This window comes from Amphibalanus amphitrite, unplaced genomic scaffold (assembly GCF_019059575.1).
Source record: "Amphibalanus amphitrite isolate SeventyFive unplaced genomic scaffold, NRLGWU_Aamphi_draft 000560F_arrow, whole genome shotgun sequence".
NCBI lineage: Eukaryota > Metazoa > Arthropoda > Thecostraca > Balanomorpha > Balanidae > Amphibalanus > Amphibalanus amphitrite.
In genome coordinates this window covers 443,789-454,899 of record NW_024882054.1, presented here as the reverse complement: position 1 = coordinate 454,899, position 11,111 = coordinate 443,789, and the positions used below count along the sequence as shown (strand labels likewise).

Here is an 11,111-nt window from a genome sequence, read left to right as displayed (position 1 = left end):
CTTAAGTGATACGTTATATATATATATATATATATATCTATATATATATATATATATATAGATATATATATATATATATATATATATATATATATAATATATATATATATATATATATATATATATGAGCCAAATCGGAGGTGACGTGTTTTTTGCTATTTTCATTTTTGTACTTAAGACCAGAGTTAAGCAAATTTCTAAGTCATATTTGAGGTCATTTCAAATACATGTTGAAGAAATGATTAACAATGTAGTTTATTTCGTTGAAATCCAACATGAACATCCAAAGATATAGGCCTTAAAATATAAAGGTGCGATATTTTTCAAAAACATAATGCTCTATATTTAAAAGAGCTGTGGTCAGAATGTGCAAAAAAAATCGATATTTTTCCGGAGAGACAAATTTATAATGTAATCGCTGATGGTACCTAAGGTGCAAAATAAAAATAGCCCATTTTGTGCGACTTGACGTGGAATGTCATACAGTGTGGGTAGGCTGTGCCGGTTAACTCTCGGGTCATGCGGCACAGCTTATCGGTACCAGGCGGCTGCTGCCAGCGCTGAGCCATAGGAACCCGCCTCAACTCGGTGAATAAGAGCAGTGGACCATCAGCCTGTAGCCGAATGTACCTACCTAGTACCTACCATAGTTCGCTGGCCGATCTCGCCAGTTTGGCGGCGTTCTGCTTACCAGAGAGGTAAAATTTGGCGAATGGTGTGAGGTCAATGACGCCCACCCTGTCCATGACAGTGGCGCACTCGTCGGCCACGCGCCGGTGCCAGTTGGTGCGTCGGAAGCTGGGCAGGTAGGCGGGCCGGGTGCCGGCCGCGGCGAACCAGGCCGGCTGCTCCCAGCCGTTGTGCTGCTCCATGGAGGCGCCGCGCCGCACCAGCTGCTCGTGTGCGCCGCTCACTCGGCTGGTCGGCCGGCCTGCCGTGGGGGGGCAGCGGGGGTGGGGCGGTCAGCTGGTCAGTGGCCGATCCTGCGGGGGATCCACGGGGTCATGACCCCCCCAAAAAAAGCCCCGAGAGGGTGATTTGACCCCTCCCCCAAAAGCCGAAGACCTAAATGCGCTAATAGACACCATCTCGCATGATTAAAGGAAATAGTTCACTTTCACGAAATTAATTTTTTGCAATGGGTTTATGATTTTTTATGTTCAAAATGATCAGCAAAGAAAATAAAACCTTTTTATAACAAAAGATTATTTTCTATATTTTTGATATAGGAAGAACTTTTCAGTTTCTATAAGGCACACGCGATCCAGTATGAAAAGAGCATGGGTCCCGAAAATTCTTCAGAAACTAGAGAAATTATCGCGGCCACCGGCATTTGGGTGATCTGCTCGTGCTTTTGTTACTGGAGCGCCTCTTTCCCCGAGATTGCGCCGGCCGCCTGCCATGGACGAAAAATACACGACTTTGAAATCCGGCTGATCGTGGGAAAATACCGCCGGAGGTCTCGGCTCGGCTATATGCAGGAATTCACCGGGATGTATAGTATATACCACTGCCTCGATGTATAGGCTATAGCCTGCAAGCTGGCTTTGGTGCAAACTGCAAACATGTCAAACATGGTATAGGGCGGATTGTCGATTAATGTAAGCGGATCAGACGTTCAATTGACAATTTCCGATTCTTATTCGATAATTACGGCCAATTATATTTTATTTTAGGAAGTGTTATTAGGAGCGGAGCAATAAAATCTCATTTCTCCCCTGTCTCTTTACCTATCTCTCAAATCCCTTGCTCACTCATCTTTCCTCTCCATAGGCGGCGGAACGGGGAGGGCACCGGGGCACCGTCCCCCCCTTTGATTTTGGCATTTTAACATTAGCCCTATGGGCGTTGCATGGAAAGAATGGGACCAAAAGTTGGCAGTGCCCCCCCCCCTTAATTGAAGGTGTTCCGCCGCTACTGTTCCTCTCTGTAGGTATCTCAGTCTCCTTGCCGTCCTCCCTGAAGTCTCTGTTAGTCTTTTCCTTTTCCTTCATTAGTCTTATCCTCCTTTCTCTCACCACCCTCTCTCTCTCTCTCTCTCTCTCTCTCTCTCTCTCTCTCTCTCTCTCTCTCTCTCTCTCTCTCTCTCTCTCAGTCTCTCTTTCTCTCTCAGTCTCTCTTTCTCTCTCAGTCTCTCTTTCTCTCTCAGTCTCTCTTTCTCTCTCAGTCTCTCTTTCTCTCTCAGTCTCTCTTTCTCTCTCAGTCTCTCTTTCTCTCTCAGTCTCTCTTTCTCTCTCAGTCTCTCTTTCTCTCTCAGTCTCTCTTTCTCTCTCAGTCTCTCTTTCTCTCTCAGTCTCTCTTTCTCTCTCAGTCTCTCTTTCTCTCTCAGTCTCTCTTTCTCTCTCAGTCTCTCTTTCTCTCTCAGTCTCTCTTTCTCTCTCAGTCTCTCTTTCTCTCTCAGTCTCTCTTTCTCTCTCAGTCTCTCTTTCTCTCTCAGTCTCTCTCTCTCTCTCTCTCTCTCTCTCTCTCTCTCTCTCTCTCTCTCTCTCTCTCTCTCTCTCTCTCTCACTCTCTCTCTCTCTCTCTCTCTCTCTCTCTCTCTCTCTCTCTCTCTCTCTCTCTCTCTCTCTCTACCCGTCCGTCTGTCCATCTCTTTGTCCGTCTCTCCGTCCGTCCGTCCACCCTTCCGTCTCTCAGTCCGTCCATCCATCCGTCCGTTTCTCCATTCTCCGTCCGTCCGTCCATCCGTCTCTCCGTATGTTCGTCCGTCCGTCTATCTGTCTCCCCAGACCCCATCCGCCCGCCCGCCCGCCCGAGGCCCTAAAACGAGTCCTCAAATTAATAGGTTAGGGGCATATGCCCCCCGGACAGGAGCCTGAGGGGCATTCAGTACAAGTATGCCCCCCCCATTCAGACTTACACTTCTTATGCCTATAACGAGGAACTAAGTAAAATTGATTGGAAAGCCTTCCTAGTAACTAGGTACTTTTGTGATCAGAGTCGTTTTAGTAACCTCAATTTAGTTGTCATTGCCTTTATTTTGTCTAAAAATATGTTGCTTCTTACCACAAGGGAGCAATGCCGCTTCAACCCTATTGACCGTATTGCGTAACGACGGCAGTCATATTGCGCAAGCCAGGAATCGGCCGCCGCCTATACTTGGGAATAGGGACGGTTAGAATACGATTTACCTGTATGGCCGCAGCCAGCGCAGCGTAAGCGGGGGGGGGGGGACACAAGGGGCGCGTGCCGCCTCATTAGATGCATGGTGCCCTATGGGCCCGAGAGGCCCTGCAGTGCCAATTAGTGGCCGCTCAGGGTCCAAGCGTGCCTCATTTCGACTGATATAAGACCCGCAGGACTCGTGAGAGCACCTCACGGAGACACGGGCTCCTGAGTCGCCACACATCACACATCTCCATAACGGCCCCACTCCGACTTCTGATAGCCCTGTGCTGGCCTCTGAGTGCTCTTGCTGACCCATTAAGCGTCAGCTCAGCTCTAATTAGGGTCCTGACCCATACCCGCATGGAACGGCTCTTAATTCTTTCACTATGCGACTCAGAAATGATTAATCATTAGGGAGTGCTATGATATGGTGCACTAACGGGCACACACTGTGTGAAGTGCTGTAGGTGAACTGAAAGCAAATAATTTTGGTAAAAAACTGCGGTTGCAACATGATTACAAATAGTTAGCTCACCGCCAAACCAAAATAGATACGGCTTTTTATGACGTGGCATTAGAAGCAGCAGGTTTCGGGGATCATTTTCATGTATAATTTTTGCAGTTTGTATGACATGAACGCACGCTAGCGGCACTTGAATTTCAAGTACCTGACAGTCATTTTACGACATCGAAAATGTCTCGACTTCTGACAATCATACACGAGGCCGGTTTTGACAAGAACATTAAAATCATACTTTTTCAGACACCCCAAACATTTGCCTGACTGACCATATTACGATTTTTTCGATTAAGTGAACTTTAATTTTGGGCCTTTTTCGTATTTATGGCCACTCGTGAACCCCATTTGCATCACTGTGGGGGGGGGAGGTTGGTACGACTCCCCCTCGCGTTTGGCCCCTGATCGAGCTAGAGCTTCGCAGAAAAACGAGCGTGTTACCCATCATGAGACGAAGCCGATGACACCCAATTTTATGGTCCTAGGTCATCGGTTGACGTTCCAGGTCAGGTCAATGACCCCAAAGTCGGGAAAATCGGGACCTGTTAAAAATTGCACCGCTACTTTAATTGAATGGGGGTGCACCTGCACAACCTGCACCCTCTCTTCCGCCGCCACTGCCTCTGAGTGCCCATGCACACAGACTCCTGAGGTGCACACCGGCCTAGTGGGGCTCCATGTTCAAAGGCCGATGTGGGATCATCTCATGCGGGCTTGACCCTGCACGGAGGCCGCCCTGGAGTTTCTCAGTGAGAAACTAATTCTCAGAGGCCTTCTTTGGTCCTCAGAGTGGCTTTGGTTTTCAGAAGCCGGCTGGGTCCTGAGAAGCTTCTGTACGACTTCTCGTAGGACCGTTACAGACTACTGTGGACTCTGAGATATCTGCATGTTTTTATCTGTTGCCAATGTAGGCCTAAAGAATCTGATTCCGGACCAATTTGGCCCAGAAAAAAATCCTCGGAGGCCGGTGAGGACGGTTAAGCACCCGTGTGGAGTCTTCAACGAGTGACTGGGACTTTAGAGAGTAGAGACCCAGGGCCGTGGGGCCATCATAGTTTCCAGCATAGGACTTCTAAAACCAATGTGGGCCCTCAGAGGCCTAAATGGGGCTTTCAAATATCCAAATATCGACGTGGGCCAGCAGAACCCTGCGTGAGATCCATAGAGACTTCAGACTGGTGTGGGACGTCTAGCCGACAAATGGGGCCTCTTAGTTTAACACTCGCCGGCACAGGGGGAGGGGGGTTGATGCAACCGCTCCCTAAGGTTTTTCGAAAATAACTCGCGTAAAAAGCCGCTGATCGCGACGAAACTTTCAGTACCCTCGAGCTGATCAATTTTAAACCTACCCTGAAAATTTCATGACACTGACCCAAATGACCTTTGACCTGTGGCCTTTTCTCGAGACCATGTTTGGCCGGAATCGCGATTCGGCGTATGTCGGCCGGCTCGCATTAGCCGCGCGTTTGCAGTCTTTTTGTGGTTTCAAGCGTTCAAGCATGTGATATGATGTTGGTCCCATGAATTAGGATGGGTGTCAAGGTCACCTGAAGGAGGTCAGATCATTAATCTTTGCTGACCTCGGTTCACTTTTTCGAGTTTTACATGTTTGTTTTTGGAGCTGAATTCGGACTTAGCAACCATTAGAACATTTACGAAGTAGTTTTGGTGCCTTCGTAACATGTTACGAAGCTTTCAGAGGCGGTTGAAATCTACTACGAATACCCGGCAGGATCCCTACTGGTTGACCTGACCTGACCTGACCCGACCTGGCCTAAATGCATGAAGACATCATCTGTGATCAAGACTGACATGATATTCGTGATCAGCACCAAAAAAAAAAAAATCCATGGCAGCCGCCAGCCACACTTTACGACGTTCCATCAGGTCCCGATTTTCCCGACTTTTGGGGTCATTGACCTAACCTCAGAGGTCACCATTTGACCTAGTATGAGCTTAAAACCGTGTACCGTTGGCTTCGTCTCGTGACGACCTACACGATGTTTTTCCGCGAGGCTCTAGCTCAATTAAGGGTCAAACGCGAGGGGGGTCGTAAGCGTAACCCCCCCCCCCCTTGTGCCGTCGAAGGACGCAAAATGGCCTGTGCCGGCGAGGGTTAACAGTTCCTATAGTTCAGTTGTGAGAAACGAGCGAGCCGAATAGTGAGCAGGAAGCCCTGCACAGTGCACACATTTCCGTTTATCATTTTGACGACCAAAAAAGTAACCGAAATCCGATGAGAAAAGCCGATTTGGGAGTACCATGTTATAGAGCCGATCAACATGCACCATCGGCAAGGCACCCAACACCGCCACTGATTCAACACCCACGTGGATTTTTACAATTCTCCACCTATGTGCAACCACATTAAAATATCTCCCCGGCTCCCGCAACGTTCCAACGCCCCTCCGTTATACATTCGCCCGATGTGTCCGCCGAGCCGGCTTGCCTCCAATGACGTCATCGGCCGGCCGGCGGCTTTCAAGGTCAAACGGCTGGTGTCAGGGGCGGCGCCACGGGTTTTCGATAGGGGGGGATGGGGACTGTAGCTGTCCGAAAATCCCAAAAGTAGATACTGATCGTGTATGCAAAAAAAAAAAACGAGGCACGTAACGCCGCGAAACTTGGCAAAGCCCAAAACACATCGAATGGTGCATCCCGTTTCCAAACTTATCCTAGGACACCTAAGATCGATCACCTTTTCAAGCATCCTTGCCTCTAAATCAAAATTTGCAGTCTTGCCAACTCAAAGCTGGTTTCCTACAAGCTGCGAATTGCTTAGGGATACTGGCCGCGTGGCCGAGTGGATTGGGTGTCCGGCTGGAAATCCGGAGGCGGGAAGTTCGCGACCGGTCGGTCAATGTCGAGTAGCAGTGCCAACTATTCTTACGTTTCGTACTTTCAAATTTTCGATCTTACGTCTGGTCAGCTTCATGGATTCACCATCATATAGTCATGGAGGAAAAGTGGGAATGTCTTCTGCTCTGACAAGTGCGCCAAAACTGCAATATAATTTCAGAATCATGACATCACCACCTGATCCATATGCAACGGGCAGGGTGCAGCTAATGGCTAGCCGTCAGTGGTCATGTCATTGGTGGTCACTCAAAAGGTCATGCTAGGTCATGGAAGGTCACCAGCCGTTATTTGATCACACTTTCTGATGGATTTTACTTACCAAGAGCTTCGCGGGAAAAACGAGCGCATGCCGCATGCACCGTTGAAAAAAATTGAGTGAAAGGGTCTCAGGTCCGGCGGCCTCTGCAGGTGAAATGCCCCAGGGTAGGATTCCGGTCCTTGTTGATTAACTTCGTCAAAAATGGCAGTAGAGCTGTGATGTCGGCACCATTGTGTTCGTCATGATCGAGCTGGCACGACCTGCATCGTTCTCATATTCACCCTCCAATCGTAACAACACAGCATGGGGATTGGCAAATGGCGGGGCACCCCCTTTAAGAGGTAATGAAGGTCTCTGGAAACCTCATCCCTCATCTCTTTAGCATTAGTGGCTCTCCTTATGGAACAGGTTTCTTGACTGGTCTGTTTCACCCCAGAATTCAAAGACTAGTCAAGGTAAAACCGAGCGCACCACAGTGAGCACAATTTGATAAGCTGGTGTATCTCAGTTTCCATGTAGAACCTTTCACGTATCACGTACCTAAAACACTTTCGTGCACTCATGCAAAACAACTGCCATGTTTCAACAGCTGGTAATGGCATTTTCATAGCCGCTGACGTAAGAAGGGGAGGGGGGGCTCGATTAGACCCCCAGCCGTTCGGCCGCCGACCGAACTTTGTTTTGCAGAAAAAAAACGAGTGCTATCGAACTCCTTGACGAGAGGGAGCCGATGCTACCCAATTGTAAGGTCTTGGGCTACTGCGTGCTTTTTTGGTCCTGCCTGTGATCTATCCGAACACTTCTCCCCACAAGTGCTGGGGTTAAATGGCATAGATTTCAAATGGTTCCTGTGGTAGAACTGCCATGCTTGAATTTGACTAATTAGGAATGGAAAATATCCATATAGTAACGGAAATCTATGGAATTTCAGTTAACTTGGTTTTGTCGGCAATGTGGTCTGGCAGTGGGGTGGGGAGGTAATAACCCTGCCTGGCGCCCCAAAAAAGGGGGCACGATCCCCGAGGCCCTGCCGATCACCTTATAGGCATCACAGCTCCACACCTTTTGCAGATGGCCAGGACCCCCTGCGATACATCCCAACAGCAATCTTTATTCAGAACCTGCCTTGATTAACCAACGATGCATTAAATGCGACGGATAACTTTACAATGCATTATTATCAATTATTGAACGGGCCTCGCCGATAGGGGGGTACTGTACCCCCCTAACTTTCGATAGCGGGGGACCTGTCCCCCCCGTCCCCCCCAGTGGCGCCGCCCATGGGCCTGGTGTCCTTACCTGGAGTTCTATAGCCTTGGTGCAAACCACCGAACCCACCCCTTCCAAAATTTAATACGACAAATGGTTGCACGCGCACGACTCGGTACCAAAATTTCAACCCCCTAGCCCCCACCGTCGCCGCGCAACAGCCCGCCAAAGGGAACTGACGCGTTACATGCATACATACATACATGCGTACAGACGTTTTGATTTTTATAAGAGTGACTAGAGGGACAGCATTACGCGCAGCGTAACAAATCAATTTTCATTAAAATCGGTCCAGTAGCGGCCGAGTTATGGCCAGAATAAATTTGGCGACTCCTCTTGACCGGCGGTGCTCTGTTCCGGTATTCATTGCCAAAGGTCAACGACCTGCCGGCTCTGATTTCGCTCAGTTTTGCAAGCGAAGAAACTGAGCCTAAGGCGCGTGCCGTCTGATCGGCTCCGGCCGCGGCCGAAAATGCCGCAAAGATGCGCCCGCCACGTGCAAACTGCTGAGCCCACCCACACAAAAATTTAATACGACAAATGGCTGCACGCGCCCGACCCGGCGCCAAAGTTTCACCCCCGCAACACGCACCGTTCCGGAATAACAGCCCACCAAAGGGAACTGACGCGTTACATACATACATACATACATACATACATACGCCTACAGACGTTTTGATTTTTATAAAGGGTAAGTAGAGGGACAGCATTACGCGCAGCGTAATGAGTCAATTTTCAATAAAATCGGCCCATTAGCGGCTGAGTTAATGCCAGAATAAATTTGGCGTCTCCTCTTGGCCGGCGGTGCCCTGCGCCGGTGTTCATTGCCAAAGGTCAGTGACCTGCCGGCTCTGATTTCGCTCAGTTTTGCAAGCGAAGAAACTGAGCCTGTAGCGCGTGCTCTCTGATCGGCTGCGGCCGCGGCCCAAAATGCCGCAACAATGCGCCCGCCACGTGCAAACCGCCGAGCGCACCCCCACCAAAATTTAATACGACAAATGGTTGCACGCGCCCGACTCGGCGCCAATGTTTCACCCCCGGCAACCCGCACCGTCGCCTCGCAACAGCCCGCCAAATGGAACTGACGCGTTACATACATACGTACAGACGTTTTGATTTTTATATGCATACTAGAGGTACAGGTTTACGCGATAACTGTATGTTTTGATACGTATGATTAACGGATGCATTAGTTTGGGTGTAGAAACTTGCATTTTTATTGTTATTACTTCTGTAGAACTGGGTAACTGCTTTTAATTGAACTGTAAAGTATGATGGTGATGCATGCGAGTTGTTCGAGCCCTTTGTATAAGTTAGGATGTTACTCAATTCAACCCTACCCTACCCTACCCTACCCTACCCTACCCTACCCTACTCTACTCTACCCCTACCCTACCCTACCCTACCCTGCCCTACTCTACCCCACACTACACTACCCTACACTACCCTACCCTACCCCTACACTACACTACCCTACCCTACCCCTACCCTACCCTACCCTACCCCCTACCCTACCCTACTCTACCCTACCCTACCCCTACACTATCCTACCCTATCCCTACCCTACCCTACACTACCCTACCCTACCCCTACCCTGCCCTACCCTACCCTACCCTACCCCTACCCTACCCTACCCTACCCTACCCATACTCCTACACTACCCTACCCTACCCCTACCCCTACCCTACCCTACCCTACCCTGCCCTACCCTACCCTAACCTACCCTACCCTACCCTACCCTACCCTTACACTACCCTACCCTACCCTATCCTACCCCTAACCCTACACTACCCTACCCTACCCTACCCTACACTACCCTACCCCTACCATACCCTTACACTACCCTACCCTACCCTACCCTACCCCTAACCCTACACTACCCTACCCTACCCTACCCTACCCCTACCCTACCCTTACACTAACCTACCCTACCCTACCCTACCCCTAACCCTACACTACCCTACCTACCCTACCCTACCCTACCCTACCCCTAACCCTACCTTACCCTACCCTGTCCTACCCTACCCTACCCTACACTACCCTACCCACTAGGGTGTGTCACTAATCGCAATGCAAGGTGCTCCATCGATTTTATTGTGCTCCACTCATGTGGAAAGGGCGTGGCATTGTTAATTTCCCGCAAATTTTAACCCCCAGGCGGCGCCGAGCGAGAGAAGTTTGCCCTATCTCACAACATAGGCGACCCTAGCGCCACTAGCGGCTGTTTGCGAAACTAACAGGCCGCTGACTCATGACTGTATGGGCTTATCCCTGCTCTCTGTAAGCGCGTCTAGGGACAAATAATAGTATGGGCAGATTGCAGAGAGTGCAAGCTAATGACAAATACCTATAATAAATACAATGTATTGTCACAGGTGCCCAGGAACATTTTTGAAGTTGGGGTGCAAGCCCAAAATACCTGACATGACGCATAAGAAATAGGACCTTAGTCAGGGGGTCCCAGGAGGCACGTGCCCTCCAGTCCCCCCCCCCCTATCGCATTCAGAGGACCTCTCGGGTCAGAGGGGCTCTGTGGCACCAGTTTACCGCTCGGGGTCCATGCTGGCCATATTTCGATTCAGAAAGAATAGGGCTCGTAACAGCACCTCGTGAGTCCAAAGAAGCCTCACTAAATTGTCCATGAGGGTTACACGCCGGCTTCTGAAGGCTACTGGCGGCCTCTGAGGGCCCTTTACCGGTCTCTTATGGCCGCTAGCGTGCCTCTGAGAGTCCTTGCCGGCCCAAGAGGGGCCATATCTAGGGCCTTACACCAACCTGTAATCAGTAATGGCCTCACACCAATGTCTCTGACGGCCCCATTACGACGACTGTGAGACTGAGGGCCCTCACGGCTCACTGGTGCTTTTGGGAGCCCACCCGGCCACAAAGGGCCCTGCGGCACCAACTGACCTCTGAGGGACCACGCTGACTATATTTCGACTGAGAAAGACCTCACAGGTCTCGTAAGAGCACCTCGTGGACACCTAAGTAGCCACACTAAGATCTCCGTCAGGGTCTACGCCGGCTTCTGAGGATCCCATAACGGAGACCGTGAGGACCCTCAGCAGTGCCTCTGAGGGTTCACAACCGGCACCTCTG

At 50.0% G+C, this 11,111-nt stretch overlaps 1 protein-coding gene across 1 annotated transcript in view; it reads right to left on the bottom strand.

Moving 5' to 3' along the window:
* Positions 1-645: 645 nt before the first annotated feature.
* The window catches only part of LOC122393880 (dimethylglycine dehydrogenase, mitochondrial-like), a gene marked incomplete at its 3' end in the record, with an annotated part of 355,513 nt that continues 345,047 nt past the window's right edge, over positions 646-11,111 (bottom strand). Inside the window, exon 11 of the mRNA XM_043390320.1 lies at positions 646-931. Within this exon, the coding sequence (XP_043246255.1) occupies positions 646-931 (286 nt within the window). The remainder of the gene's footprint in view (positions 932-11,111) is intronic.